Here is a 15,658-nt window from a genome sequence, read left to right as displayed (position 1 = left end):
CTCTGTTTCAAGGCTATATTGATTGAGAGAGGTGGCGAGGAACCAGCTTGGGATGTTCTGTGACGTTGGGTCCAGAGAAAAAAGCTCGTGGGAACATGAGCGAATAGCGAATGGAAGATCGCCATTTACGAATCTTAAAAATCGGCTATAATTTGATCCAAAATCCCGGTAAATGAGGCCTTTCACAGCAAAAGGGGAACTCGCATCTCCTTCTAATTGTTCAAGTCGACGCTGAGCAGTTCTCATCATGTTGCGATAACTCAACAGGAAGTTCCTACAAAGAGCACATCAACTTTGCGTTCTCTCATTCAAAGGTTGTAAATTTATCTAAGACTATACTTACCATTGCTTGAGTCGCTCTTCAAAAGAGACAGAAGTGGTTGTCGGTGGAGAAGTTGTGTTAATCGGTGAGGGTGTTGTGGCGGGTACATGTTTAGTCGCGCGAACTACTCTCCTGCTTTCTGAACAAGAAAAGCCCTTCTTGATGCAGAGATCACACTTTGCCGGCCAGACTCGATCCACGGGAAGACACTATGTCACAATTATTAGTATTGATTTAGATTGGAGTTGATCGCTTGAGACATCGTAGTAGTCGTGCGTCCATATTGTCTGTAAAGGCTGTGCTCTTGCGTGTGGGGGTGGAGGCATAGAGATATCGTACTTTCTTCTTGTCCAGTCGGCATCTCTCGCATTTGTTCATATTCAAGCTGCGCTTGCTCGTTTTCCTCGTCACCATGTGTTGTTGCTCTTTGTTCGGCTCTTGGGCTTGAGACTCATCGATGTCTTGAACCATCTCATGTCCCCGGTCTCTGTCGACTGTAGGACCTTCCATCCCTGGACATAAGTCACTGTCTTTTTTGTTGAAGACTTGACTTAGCCAGGCAAGTGTCGGATAAAGGGATAGACTTGGTGTGGGAGGCTCCTCGTGCACCTCGTGCACGGTCTCGAGGGGGGTTGAACGAGACATACTAGGGCTCTGGAACCGACAGAATCCACATGTAATGTGGCTACAGCCAGGGCAAGGCACTCTGATGGAAGACAGCTCGCAATTAAAGCTCTCGATAAAGATCATGGTGATCTGGGAACAATTGCAGCATGTTCTGTCCACGCGAACCCCAGCTGTTCGTATCGATTGACCTAACTGATCAGATGGACTGGCTTTTCGTTTACGATTGGGAGGCAACATTATGAAGGCAAGTGGCATGCTGTATGGTGATGTACAGTTGACAATGCAATGGAAGCTTTGCGAGTGTCTACTGGATCGGAAAACTATGAAGCGTGAACAAGTGCGAACATGCCAATCTAAATATTCTGCGACGAAATGCGACGGAGGGAGCGATCTGCAGCGATGCTGTGCTGGCGATGGGAGCTTATGCAGCTCGCTCCGTGGCTGACGAGTTGGAGGAACAGCGGCTCAGCCGGCTATTGGCTGTCGCACTTTGTCGCATGTCTGCTGACGGGCTGTGTAGTAAATGTGTGCATTCGAACGCCCTTTGCAGCGCGCCTAGCCCCGTTTGTCTCACAAAGCAATTCACTTCTGGTTGCCTACCGCTAAATTTGGCGTTTCCTATTGGTAATCGCACTTTGTCGCAGTTGCGGAGCCTCGCAAGGTGTGAGCCGAGTACCTCCATCCCTGGCGGATTCCGTGGCTTCCGACTCTATCTGGCTGTAAACGTCAAAGATGTCGGTGCTCTTGGTGGGTACATCGCACTTGGTCGCAGTTCTCACACGCGCGAAAACATCTGCGCCTGCGCCGTACTGACAAGGCTGATCGTGGTGCCATCTTCTCATTCGCGGTCGCAGTTCATCGCATACCGCGTCTTGTTGAATTGACGTCTACAACCAGTGGAAGCCACACCGGTTGACAGCTGTCGCACCTTTCCGCACGGGTTTTGTGCGGGTATGAGTGCTTTCTGGCAATATGAGCGCACTTGATCGCATCTTCGAGGGTGCAATACCGAAGGTGGCGTAAGCGACTTCCTTCTCGCCATGAGTATAAGAGAACATGGAGTTCACTCAGACTTCACGTCCCCATACTCAAGCCCTCTTGCTCCCTACATCCAGTCATATATACTCACCAGATAAATCCTCGCTGAGACGTATCCTCCCGCACCCACTCAAGACCTTCCGGTTACTGTTCCGAAAGCAGTTGTCGTCGGCAGATATGTTCATCGCAAATACGACTTCCCCTGGTTCGACGTTGTCGGCGCCAACACTACCCGTCTTCGAATTCTCCAATACGAAACCTTCAGCAGGCGCAGTGTCTCATACCGAGGAAGACTCACTCAGTCTGACAATAGTCTTCGGCGTACTTGGGCTACTGGTCGCAGGCGTTGGCATATCGATTGCCGTTCTTCAACTTCGGCATATGCTACGTCGGACGAAGACGGTAGAGATATTTGAACTTCCTTGTAAGAGCAAGATGTGCCCGGTCGCAAAGTAATACGCTGACTTGTTCATAGAATGGTTGGGATTGAGTACGAAACGTCTCGAAAAGCGCCCAAATAAGGCAGGCAGGACAAAGTGTCTGGATGACGGATCCACGAACGATTTACGGCGCGCGCGGCTCTGGGTAGGAGAGAAATCAGATTGCTTGAAGCGTTCAAGCGACAGGCATCGCGGAGAGGTATCCACGGGTACCTAGGTATCGATGGATCGATATCACGTGACGTCGGACATCGAGGCTCCTGTCGTGCACAAGATGTCGCGGTGTCTCTGAAATATGTAGTATTAGTATAGCGCAGTATTATCTTTCAGCCTGCCTTGTCTTTTCAGAGTTTTCCAGAGACTAGCGACCAAACAAGGTGGGAGTCTAGATACCACCTGGGTACCTAGGTAGTAGATCGAAGTCTAGTGTGACGTGAACTTCCTGCCCTTGGGTATACAGGCTGGAGAGAACCACAGACGATCGTCTCTAGCGCACAAAAAGGCCGACTGGACGACGAACGAGGCGGACACTGTCGGTAAGGCTGAGAGTGGAGACGTGGATTGCATCGAGGATCTTCGCGGTTCCATTAACTTCGGCAGCTCAGCCGCTACGAGGTCTTGGCAGTATGCGGCCTCACTTCGTCATATGCTGTATTCCGGTCAGGCAGGTGATTCATGGACCCTTCCCCAGCCACCAAACTCACCTTCTTCTGCATGCGACAGAGGCCGTCGCGCGCAACTACTCTGCTACAATAACGACGGTGTATACATTGCAGTGCGCACGGTGCCCACCTTCAGGCGTTCTCGGGGCACTACAGCTTATCAATCATCCATCAATACAACTCGTCCGGTGACCACACTCCCCACGGACATCTGCACCTCTCGTTCCTGTTCCCATCTTTGACTCTTGCGCGAAGATAGTCGCTATTACTTACTGCGTCCGCTTGTGGCTTGTTACACTAAAAAGCATCACCGAGACCGTGCTTTGTTTCACATCTCAGGAAACGCCCTCCACGGCTGTCTGCCCAAGAGACCCGACACACTCGCGCGACTCCTGAGCTAGAGAGGGCCGTCGCATTCATACACCATGTCCCTCACCGACTCCGAACTGGAGCTGGTCAGCTCGCAGCTGCAGCGGGAGAACGACGACATCCCCGAGGAGCCCGACATGATCCTCTCATCAGACGCCGAGAACGGCCAGTCGTTTGCTCCACCACCACGCATCGCCGCCCGCTTCTATCGCCATGCCAGCAATCGTCGCAAGTCATCGGCTACCTCGTCCCGCCGAAACTCGCTGTCGTCGACTCACTCGCACACGTCCAATCGATCGTTTCGCAACAGCTGCCAGAGCCACCATGTTGCCCAGCACCTCCGCCGTGCTTCTATACTCGAGGATCGCAAAGCGCGACTAGCAGACCGCGCCGCGCATGCTGAGCAGGTCAGGCTGCGCGCGGCGTTGGCCAAGGCGACCCCACGTGGCTCGAACAGTGAAGAGAGGGCGTTGGCAGCGCAGCAGGCCCGCGAGAAGCATCTGGCACAGGTCGCGGCTTCCTGTGCTGAGGAAGTGAGGAGAGCCAAGAAAATCGCGGAAGACATGAAGGAGCGCAAGGCTGCCGAGGAACGACGATACCGCACCGAAATGGAGGAGAAGCTTGCAGAGGCCGAGAAACGCAGGCTGGAGTACAAGCGCAACCCCAGACGGCCACGGACTGCTAGTTCACCCCCAGCCGACGTCAAGATACGAACCGAGCGCCCTATCGTGTCGACCGAGGACGCTGCGAAGAGGATCCAAGCTGCTTGGAGGGGTAAAGTTAGGCACAACATCGTCGCAGCATGGCTACAACTTGGCTTGTCAATTGAGATGGTCCAAGAGACCAGCTTCGAAGTCATCACCGGCATGCTCGCAGACGAGAAGCTACTCAAGACAACAGATAGAATCATGACACTGTTTGTGCTACTGCCCGACGCAGACCCAGCCTCCCGCAGCGCAGCCGTCCGAACTTTCCTCTCCTCATACCTCATCCTGGGACACCCCACACATGTCTTCAGTCGAGACGGAGACCAAGAACAGGATCTCATCACCAAAGCCAAGGACCTTGTTATCAGCTTCGAGTCTGCTTTGGCTAAGCTGACGAAGCTCAACTCATACACTCCCTCCCCCACGCGCACCGAGACCGTACTACTAGCCCATAGCGCATTCGTTACCGCTTTCAACGACTGGAAAGCTCGCGACTCCTCTGCGCTCGTCGAGACAATGGTGGCTTCATTCGTCAGCCTCGACGAAATTTGGCAAAGCGTCAAGGATGCGACAGTGGATGAGGTCGCAAACGAGTACAGGAATGGTATCAGGGATAACCAGGCTATTCTACTTAGTAGAATTAAGAAGTTGGCGGGGCCTGACAAGGCTCTTACCTTGATCAGGAAGGCCATTCGCGAAAGTCGGAGGTCAAGGCCGAAGAAGAGGCTCGCCGGAGACACTGTTCGACCGCGCGTTGCGAGCGAGTCAACGCCGGAGTCCCCACTGTCAGCCGATAGTGCAGCCAAGCAGGCTGAGGCCGCTTCAGAGCTTGCAGCTTCTGGACGATCTGAGATTCAAGACTCTACCGCTCAGGGTCATCAGGCACAGTCGCTCTCCAAGGTCTTTACCGTCGTGCCCGATAACCGCATTCTGGTCCACGAGCTCTCTATCGACAAAGACTATCGTATCGATCCTTCGCCGACGGCCGACCTGCGCGATGCTCTTAACCGTGAGCTCTGCGACGCGATGCGACGAGGTTTCGAAGAGGGTGACAGCACAAACTGGACTGCTGCTATGGCAGAGAACATACGGGGCAAGCTGTTGCGACTTCTCAAGCCTGGCAACTCGATGCACACACTCATCTCGGAGACATTAGACCCTGAGCATGTTGGTAGGCAGTGCAGTCAGGGTGTCTTCTCTTACGGGAAGTTCTTCGACTTCATTGCGAGCATTCTTCCAAAGCTTTGCGCTCCCTTCCGAGACACTGAGGTTCAATTGCTTGCTGAGGAGCTGCAAGAAGAGGGCGAGCTTTCAAGCATGATTGAGAAGCTCTTCAAGATTTTGCATGTCATCGATCTTCTGTCACTAGACTACTCTAACTTCCTGTTGATGAACGCCGCCCCAACTCTTATCAAAGAGGCTGTTGGTTACGAGCAGCGTATGTTCACCCAGGATCTTGAAGAGCACAACCTCACTCTCGACCGCACACGCCGATGGTGGCGCAGTGCAGCAGTTAACATGCACACCGAAGCCGACCGTCGCGATCCCTGGAGTCAAGCCAACCCCATCAACCGCCCTACGGCACACAAGATCTACGCTCGTGGTCTCGTCGATCTCGCAATCGCTACACCACCACTACGAAAGTCCGAGCTACCAGAGACCCTCGAACTGGATCGCGCACGTATCTCTCGCATCCGCGAAGACGCACTCCGCATCACAACAATCGGCGGTATCCTGCTCACAGCGAAGAACCTCCTCAAGCGTGACGTCCGCGCACAATGGAAGTCCGAAGCGAACAAGATGTGGTTGGTGTTGAAGGAGAACGGCTACATGTCCGACCCCACCACGCCCTCGAAGATCTCCTCTCTCCTCGAGTCCTCCCGCAACATGCCGCCTTCCACACGCTCCCAACTCTCCTCCACCATCACCCGTCTCCTCACCCAAGCCGAAGCGGGCAAGCTCTCCGACCCCGTCATGAAGGTCCTCTTCCAGCGCCTGAAGACCCACATCTTCAACCGCGTCAGCGCTAGCAGTTCTGGTGAGCGCGTTAAAGCTGCTAGTACGGCTACGGAGGGCCTTGCTACTACTGGTCTGCCTGAGTTTGTATCTCAGGTTGCGGATATCTGTGAGCAGCTGAGTAAGGTCGGTGAGGTGGACCGCAAGTGCCATGGTAAATGGTACGAGGAGATTGCCGAAGAGATGGAGAGACTGGGTCTCGAGGGCGGTGAGGGCGGCGAGGAGCTTACAAGGAGTTCCAGTGCGGAGAGTGAGGCTGTTGCGTCGACGAGCTCCGAGGGTTCTGTGTAAGACATAGGGATAAACGGGTGTGTATTTGTCTCGCGTGTACATGGGAGCGATAACCGGCGTTATCCTTTCTTTGTATTCTTCTGGGCGCGGATACCAGTCTGTTCATATTTCTTCTCTTTCTCTTTTGGCGTTCATGTTGTTCTACTGTCGTTCACTGCATGGCGCTGGGGTGTTTTATAGTATTTTGGTGTTGGGTCTGGTACAAGCCTACGGGTTATGAGCACATCGAAGCAGAATCGCTTCTTCATTTTTTGGGGTATGCGGGGCGATTATATCAGGCGTTTTGATCAATACACTTTACTTCTTCTATGCTCACCTTGCTTCTCCGTGAAAGCTATGCTAGATCCCTGTGTTGTCCTATAGGTAATGCGGTATCGTTGTGAAAGCCGGATGTAGGTCTTGCAGCCTAAAATCCAACTTCCACGCTTTTAAGCTACAAGACTTCCCACGGAGTATGTGGACAACTCATGGTAATGTGAGCCGGGAAGCTGGAGTTTAACATCATCCGTATGTCATTACTGCAACAGCTCGTAAGGAATGACTGTGCACTCAACAGTGCAGCAGTGTGACATGGCTTCTATTATCCCCTGGTGTTGGTATAGTTGTCTAACTTAGGTTCTACAAACTACCATGACTGCGAGCCTATACAGGACGAATGTCACTGGAGTTCGATGAGCACATGTCTACAAGGGGGTGCTCAAGCGCGTTTCTTTGTGTTTGATATGAGCACCGCCTGAGCCATCGTCCAAAAATGGAAACGTCTAGAAGTGAACCAGTTGTCGAAACGTCGTTGTGGTAGGGGAGTGTCATGTCTTGTCATCAAGAAAGCTTGTTCACGTGTCACAGTGACGGAGTTTGAAAAAGCTGATAGGCGAACTCATTGGGGTACAAGCACTTCTGGCGTGATCCAGGTTACTTGGCTCATAGCTATCAGGAGATGTGGAGTGAAGGACTTTGATGACATAGTATCACTAATTCATTCGCTATAAATCATACCACACTGATACCCTTCGGGCGGCGGACCCGTGCTCTGGTCGTGGGTTTCGTGACGGCGGAAGAGGGTTGAATCGATTGGTAGCGATCCACCGATCAATCATGCTTACTGCTCGTTGCCTGTCGCTGCCCGACTTGTGTTATTTCCGATCGGATGAGCCCTTCACCATCGACGTCGTGGTGGTGAGTGGATCGGAGGTGTATCCATCTTGAGTATATGATCAAGGCACAGGCCGCCGGTGAAGACGCTAAGTACGAGCCGCATTCTCATCTCGCCGAACAGAACGTGGCAACCTCGTCCAACCACCTCATAGGTTCTCCTTTGCCTGACCTGCCCCCAGCGGAGGCGCACCTGATGCTCCCGGTGGCCGACGGATGCCAAAGTTTGCTTTCCGTGCTTCGTCGATTCGACCCTTCGCCAGGCTGATACCGGGGACGACCCACTCTGAACAACTACATTGCATGCCCTGCCAGGCATACTTGCCTACGTTGGTGTGACACTTTGGACACTCGAGTCGGCCTTCCAACTTGCCTTGTTCGAGCTCGGGGCGCATCCAGGACAGGGGATCTAGGAAGTAGTGGGAACAGTTTTGCGAAGAGGCTTTCTTAGCTTCTGGTATCTCATTGCTGACGGAGGGAGCTGACCCATGCGATAGTAGATACGTTGACGTTGCTAATGCTCGTCTGAGATTTTGTAAGCGCTGAGCAAGACGGGCGGCAACAGGCAGCAGGGTGGCATCAATCTGCTCTCGCACAGCTCCACTTACCTGCATTTACGACATCTCAATTCGAAGCCGGAAGTTTCATCGGTGACATGTTCGTCTTCGAAGCGGATCTTGTCCGCCTCGGGAGCTTGGCCACACGCGCGGCTCAGCTCGATCTCGCGTTGGTAGACCCAGCGCTGATAGGCCGGGGTGTCTTCGACATTCTCTGGTGTCTGCATCTCACCGTATAGCTCGAGCTGTTTCATGAAGCCCTCGTTTGGTTCGCAGATGGATCGCGCTTGCCGAACGTGCGACAGAGCTTCCGATGGGCTGATGTTGTGCTCTTGCATCAAATACGCGATGACGACGGTAGCCGATCGTGACTTGCCCATAGCACTAGAACAGAGGTTGTGGTTGGCATATTGATACGGGTGGCTGAGGGCAAATAGAGTGGCGACAGGGCGGTGTAGTTCGGAGAAAAAAACGCGGAAAACGGAAGGCGAGAAAAGATGGAAAAGAGGATGCAGGACGCGCGGAAAGCAAAATCAGGCTGCATGACTTGCATGCTGGTGACGACGCCCAGGGGCTGTCGTCTTTTGTGAAGATGGCAAAATTGCCAAGCAGGGCAGTCGTCGGCGGCGATCCAGAGTTGTTGGAATATGCAAGTGCAAGGCTTCATTCAGCTCGACCGGGATGTTGACTTACCAATGCACCAAGACTCCGCCACCTCCCTGGAGCCCCTCCCGGATGAAGCGGTTTGTAGCAGGGAAATGCTCCAATAGATTCTCGTCGTCGACATCGTCGACCTCGACAACCATGTGCTTGAAGGGGCCAAACAAGTCTTGATCTAGTGGTGTACGCAATACCGACAAGACGTGCGTGATATTGGCTTGCTGGAGGGCTTCGCGCCGTCGCAGCGTGAACATGCTACGCAACACTGGTTAGACAGTAGTCTGGTGACCCCAGACCTGGGCCATGGGGTAGATGCGAAACGATGGTCGACCGTCGACATTACGTACCCACCAATGTACAGGTTCAGGTCCCCGGGCACTCTGTCGATGAGCGCCATGATAGGCAAAGGAAGGGCTCCGAGAACAATCGGACGCCGGAGATGAGGGTATGACGATCAATAAACTTGGAAGAGGCGCGAGTTGTTGGAGGTGTGCGAGAAGAGGGTCTAATTTTGGCCGAGGGTCCTGGGTTTCTGATCGCGCGTGCCCGCCAAAATTGCGGACCACCCGTAATTGCATCAGATAAGTGGTTTGTTAAATTTGGAGATGCTGCAACACGCTCGATTGACTGCTACATAGTGTGTTCACTTTCGAAATCCTTGCATCAACGTATGAGTTTCCAAAGTTGCATGTCAAAGGGCACGGCCAAGCATCGCAGTGAAGACACCACCAGCTTCAATTACGTTGCCGAGCTAGTAGTTCGTAGCCTTATAGGTGCATGGACTATGTTCCACGCCTTGCCCGTACTGACCCGTAGTTCATAGTCTTTAGTGAAGCCCTTTGCAATAATAACTGTCATGGAGAGAGTCATGCGTCGTTGCAGTCAGCGGTATTTTCCGCAAGACCGCGGGGCTACACACAGTGGATCAGGGACTGCATACCATTAACATGGATGAGGCTATAGCTCGAATCGAGAAATTCCAGTTCTATGATGGGCTAAGACCGTTGTTGCTGCGCCCCCAGCGCATTTGAGTTGCCCGAGCAGCCGGAATCCTGGACAGTGGTCAATGAATGCCATGTTTTGTCTTGTGTCGGTGGTGTGGTGTTGCTGGCATCGTGAGACAGGCAATATTGCAGCCGCTACCGAGAGACAGAAATAGCGAATTGCTTGTACTCCCCGGCTGCTCGCAAGGCTGGCGGTGCCGCCTCGTCCCGCATCTCGGCGAATCGCATCAGACTCCTCTGGCAAACGGGTAGAGGAGCGGTAGTTGCGAATTTGATATTCCATGTCGCCGACGAGGGTTGCAAAGTCGCTGACATCACGCACGCGTTGCTGGTTCGCGCTGTCTCAAAGCAGCTGGAGCGCCGCTTACCTGACCATAGGGCAGGACCCACTCGCCGGTGAATGCTACGAGGTACCACTGTGGCCCTCCGACTGCAATAGTAGGTTCGGCTTGGGGCCGATACCCCGGAGTAATACGCGTGACAGCACGAGGTACCCTGGATGCATCGAGATAGGGCCCCAGATAGAGGGTGCCGTTCTCGGCCTGTATGTACGACGAGTGCAGGTACCAAAAATACCATGGTGCACCAGACAGAGTGCATAGTGTGTACGCCCCGCAGTGATGAAGGAGACGGATCAGCAGATCAGCGTGCGGTGGGTGACAGCCGTCTCAGCCTGACTGATGCCCAGAGGGTCGAGTGTAAGGCTGCTCTGGGCTTACGCTGTTGGAACTGCTCAGCATCCGTGCACTGGCCTCCCGCTACCCGCCGTCGAGTCTAACCCACACGGTTGAATCTGACGCTGTGCCGTCTGCACCGCAGTCCCCCATGCCCATCGAGGCGAAGCGCAACGTCTGCATGTTGGACAGTCTGGTCAGATTCGAGGCATGCAGCCCTCGTCAGCCAGCGGGCCTGCGCCGTCGGCAGCCTCTGCACCTGCCCTACCAGCCCTCTCACCGTTGCACCGGCCTGACGTCTACGCACGGCGGCTCTACTTGGTCTGCGTAATGATGCTGGACGAGCGGGCGCCAATCCTCGATTGAAGGTTCCGCCCGCCCACGCTGCTGGGAGTCGTCGCCCGTCACTGCAATCTACGAGGCGACGTCGAGGCGCTAAGGGCAAGCCCTATGCACGAGACGAGCGTCGCGGCGTGGACCTTGAAGCTTCTCGAAAGCGAGAGCCCTCCCCCGACCGCCTAAGGGTTGCATCTCACCCCTGCTGGAGCTCCACTGCGCTCCGTGCCAGGAGCAACCAAGGCATGGCCAATCACCGACATTCGAGCGTATGCTTTATGCTAACCGCACTCCCCGGTGGAGGGCGTTTCTTCTGCTCCGTCTGCCAACTGCTGCTGCTGCTGCTGTCCAGCGGCGCCTCTGTTCTGCACAAACATCGACGCGACGGAACAGACGACGCCGGCGGCCGAGCACGCTTCCTTTTCCATTCTACTCCACTCGCCTCGACGCTAGGGACCCTACCGCATTCCCGCGCCATCTTGTTCGCTGCCGTGTAGCAGGAGCTGTGCGCTTCCGGGGCCCTGACGACTCTTCGCTGCATTGCTCGCACCAGACTGGTCATATGACGACTGCTTTCGGGTGAAAAGAAGCAATATCTTTGTGTGGCGGTGCTGGCCAGAACCCTCCCGTTCAGCTGAAGGACCCTCCTCCCTCGTAGGGCTGAACTTTCAACAGCCGCAAGCGCTAGCGCCCCCGCTTTCGCTTTTGTAAGCCTCGCCGTCGAGAAGCCATCCCAACGACGCGTACGTCCCCTCGACCGACCGCACAGGTACGTTGCACGTTAGTACGCAATCGCGCGAGCTCAGCTGCCTCTGCCCGCCCTCCTGCTCCCATTCCCTGCCTGTTTCGGCCAGTCCGTGTACTTTCCGGCTAACCATTCTACTCCAGGGTCCGTGCTTGCATACACTATCCAGTAGCGAGCATACTCACTCTTGCTCGTCGCGCTCGCCACATTTGCGCTGCTCGCGTGCTGCGCGAGTACGCTTCAGCTGCACCTTAGTGGCGGGCTCCCGGCGACCTCATCTTCCACGCGAGCCATGTCCTCCACACCGAGTATTCGCGTATATGATTCTCAGCGTGAATCCCACCACTACCAACTACCACACCACCGCCGACCGTCGATACCAACCCCGGCTGTCGCAATGGCCATCCCGAGAGTATGTCAGCTTGTGCTCCAGCTATTGGATACAACGGAGAGGGCTAGAGCACTTTGTGGCTTCATCACGCCTGAAATAGCTCCTGATTGAGTCGCAAAGCACTTCAGCCTCATCCGAGACACAATACGTCATATGAATCCCTCACTGACTGTACCGTTTTTACAGGCACGCGAACAGCCACCACCTCCCTTGCCTCCTCCACGTCACATCGAAGTCAGAGGTGGTCAAGACCCTGGTTGGCAATGGGGTAACACAAACAGCCCAAGGGACACCGGCTTTGGCGGAAATCGGCTCGCGACAGTCAAACCTGGCTCGAGCTTATACGGTGGAGCCACAGGCGGCCACCCGCGGGAACCTTCGCTCGATATGTTTAACCACGGCCGCGAACCGTCCCTCTCAAGATCCATCGACGGTATGAGCGAACACAGCACCAGCGAAGACGACCGTAGTAGCAAAGCTCGGCCCTCTCTCGGGAACCACAGGTACGGAACACGCTATTACATCTCCCTTCATATCATAGAGCAACTACTATCAGGGCTCTTGCAAGGCGCTGCAGCACTTGCGTGTCTTTGGTTAAGATGCGGTGTTGTCATTTCTCTGGCAGATCCCGGTCTTTTGGAGGATTCACACGCTTTTCGATTGGTCCAAAACTTGTCAAGGGTTGCTTGTATCCCTTGTGCATACAAATGGCTGGCTTTCTCATTTCAATCGTCTTGCGTGCCAGTTGGATAACTAACAATGAGCGACAGGTTTACGAGTGAGCGACAACTCGGTCAGAAAGCCCTCCAGAACTCATCGCAAGCCTACGATAAACAGCTGCTTTCGAAAATTGGCGGCCCGAATACACCCACACGGACGACTGCACCACCACTCCCCTCTGGCAACTCCCAAGACCCCGCCGCCGATACACACGCTTCTTCACATAAGCTCAACGGTCAATTGAAGCCACTGACTGTACCGGCTACATCACCTGGCTACAGCGGCTGGCGAAGTCCCGGCTTCGACTCGGCGGATTCATACAGATCACGTTACGGCAGCATCTCAACGCCAGGTCCTTTGGACGAAACTTCTTCACAACACCGTGGTAGCTACGATCATAGCATATTTTCGGACCCTGAGTTTGTTGGCATGGAAGAGAATGGAATGCGCGATTTGAACATCAACGAGCGCAGCCCTGCCGAGTCAGAGGACTATCAGTTAGGCCCAAAGGGTGGCCTGAAACGGCGGGCCTCGTCCCCGCCCTTTGAAGCCGCGCGCGATGACCGTCCCATTCCGACTGGCCATAACGACCTCTACCACCGTCGCTCCCAGCAAATGCTCGTCAATCGGAACTGCACAGCTTCGCGTTTTCAGTCAACCCAAAACTCACTGTCCTCCGCTGGGTCCGCAAGCCAACGTAGTGGCTCGATTGGCTCCTCATTTGGCTTTTCAACCGCTCCAAGTAGCATGGCAAGTTATTGCGGAGATCAGCGCCTATCGCCCAGTGCGTTGTCGCCTTTGGGCGAAACAGAGTTAGGCGCAGTCTCGCCATATGCAGCTAATAGGTCGTTGGACCCTAGTCCCCGCGGGTCGTTGTCGCGACCTCCGCATCAACGGGGTTTCTCAGAGGCCGAGCATCCGCAGATACGAAAAATGTCTACGGAGAGCATGCTTCACTCACGTCAGAATTCAATCGCAAGCCGCATACCGGGGGCTTATATTTGCGAATGCTGCCCTAAGAAACCCAAGAAATTCGACAGTGAAGATGAGTTACGGTAAGTGCATGGATCCTCGCTTGCCCACCGCCATTTGGTCTGCCCACCCTTGAATAACCACGCTGACCCTGGCCATAGAGCACACGAACTAGAGAAGCAGTACACTTGCTTGTATTGTCCCAATCGCTTCAAGAATAAGAACGAGGCGGAGCGCCATCAGAATTCCCTTCATCTACGCCGTCATTCTTGGTCATGTGCCACTCTCAACAAGATCGAGGCAGCTTTCCATCCCTCACCTACTCGTCCAGCCGTGGCAGATGTGTGTGGGTATTGCGGTGAAGAGTTTCCCAACCCTGCCGACTGGGAAGCGCGAACTGAGCATCTTAATCACGTGCACAAGTTTGGTGAATGCAACCAAGCCAAGAAATTCTTCCGCGCAGACCATTTCAGACAGCACTTGAAGCATAGCCATGCTGGAACCAGTGGGAAATGGACCAACATGCTAGAGAACGCCTGCATGAGAGACGAGCCCCCACCACAAGAGCGTGTTGGCTCGATGGGTTCTATATCCGGCCCCTCGAGCCTAGCATCCAAGCCAGGTGTTATTAACGAAGCACACGACGAGGCATGATTTCGAAAAATTTGATACTACTGGCCTGGAGCCATGTACAGCGCTGCCGGATGTTGGAGATTATTCAAGATCCGTAGCAACGAACCCTGTGGCTTATCCGAGCAGCTTTTACCTGCCGAACCGGACCCTTCAGCAACATCGTCTCGGTCGAGCCGACACTAGCACTATCTTCACATTAGTATTCGTCCCATAGAGCGGCACTCAGACATTGCCTCATTTTTACGAAAAGTTTTCACGCCCGCAGACTGCTTCGCAATTTCTTTTGCCTCGGCGGCGAAACCGGGGCACTTTGGTATAACGACACTGATGACGGCATTCGGTTACACATTAGAGATATATCTACACGGCCCACGACATTTCTGGTGCCACTCAGAGCGGCAAATATGTTGCATTTCAAGGATGTTTTATCGATTCAGCGGGCGTTGATAGGACAGGAAGTCCAGGATTATTGTTTCAAGCGAAGACGTCCAAACAGTCTTTTTACCTACTATACAGCATGTGTGTCAAGCCAATGCATGAAGAAAATCTTTCCAACGTCTCATTGACCTGAAGCCTCGCCGGCGAGGCCGAATGCAACACTAGAACCATAGTCTTGGCAAGCGGGATCGTTATTTCCGGGTTTTGATACCCACTTGAGCCGCGAGTCCGTACGGCGGAACCAGTTCATCTGACATCATCAATAATTCAAAAGAATTTTCCTGCTGGCGCACTGCCAAGGGGCAAAGCAAGTTCAGCTGTCTGTCGGCGTTCAGCACTTGGCCTTGGCACGCCACCACCACCGCCATCAGCCAACACTCGTTAGCCCCTTTACACAGTACATCGACTACGCCGACACTGCCCCGCTTCGTCGACAGCATTTTACATGATTTCATGTCAGCTGTATGTGGCGGATGGATACTCGCCAAGATCTGAAGCACGTACCCAGAAATCAAAATATGTGGGCAGAGGCGTGCGCGTCCTGTCAGCGAGGAGATGCTCGCGTGATACCACATTGAGAGAGCGAGTATGCCTCCTAGATAATGGCACTCCATCGCCAATGTAAAGGCAGTGTACAGCCAGCTGAACACATGCTATTATCTGCTCGCGTGTGCATGCTCGTCCAACGAGCTTGTACGTAGCAACTTAGAAGGGCAAATGACCCTGCAGTTGCGTTCTAAAAGATGCTCTCTTTAATTGTACGCTGAATTAGAAGGCCAACATATCGAAGAAGCACCTGTGGTAGCTTCGTGAACTCCGCCCAAGCTCTTACCTGAGTTATCTCGCCTCAACCCATGCCATCATCAAGAGCAAGAAACCCTCAATTCCTTCACATAAATCTCCT

General features: G+C 53.9%; 3 protein-coding genes across 3 annotated transcripts; 2 read left to right on the top strand and 1 right to left on the bottom strand.

The window, feature by feature from the left end:
• Positions 1–3,514: 3,514 nt before the first annotated feature.
• Positions 3,515–6,472, top strand: J4E79_008307 (uncharacterized protein; the record flags this gene model as incomplete). Its single annotated transcript, XM_049357166.1, has 1 exon — positions 3,515–6,472. The coding sequence occupies one exon, from the start codon at positions 3,515–3,517 to the stop codon at positions 6,470–6,472; it is 2,958 nt and encodes a 985-aa protein (XP_049208530.1).
• A 1,301-nt stretch (positions 6,473–7,773) lies between these two features.
• On the bottom strand, positions 7,774–9,238 carry J4E79_008306 (uncharacterized protein; the record flags this gene model as incomplete). The annotated part of the gene is made up of 4 exons (XM_049357165.1): positions 7,774–8,149; positions 8,233–8,565; positions 8,875–9,096; positions 9,189–9,238. 4 exons carry the CDS (start codon positions 9,236–9,238, stop codon positions 7,774–7,776), a joined length of 981 nt encoding a protein of 326 aa, XP_049208529.1.
• A 3,512-nt stretch (positions 9,239–12,750) lies between these two features.
• On the top strand, positions 12,751–13,412 carry J4E79_008305 (uncharacterized protein; the record flags this gene model as incomplete). The annotated part of the gene is given in 2 exon segments (XM_049357164.1): positions 12,751–13,312; positions 13,324–13,412. The coding sequence occupies 2 exon segments, from the start codon at positions 12,751–12,753 to the stop codon at positions 13,410–13,412; spliced, it is 651 nt and encodes a 216-aa protein (XP_049208528.1).
• Positions 13,413–15,658: the final 2,246 nt, after the last annotated feature.

The sequence above is a fragment of the Alternaria viburni genome (genome assembly GCF_023758015.1).
Source record: "Alternaria viburni strain BMP 2772 chromosome Unknown scaffold_19, whole genome shotgun sequence".
Lineage (NCBI taxonomy): Eukaryota > Fungi > Ascomycota > Dothideomycetes > Pleosporales > Pleosporaceae > Alternaria > Alternaria viburni.
The sequence above is the reverse complement of the archived record's forward strand: the minus strand, read 5'-3'. Positions and strand labels throughout refer to the sequence as shown.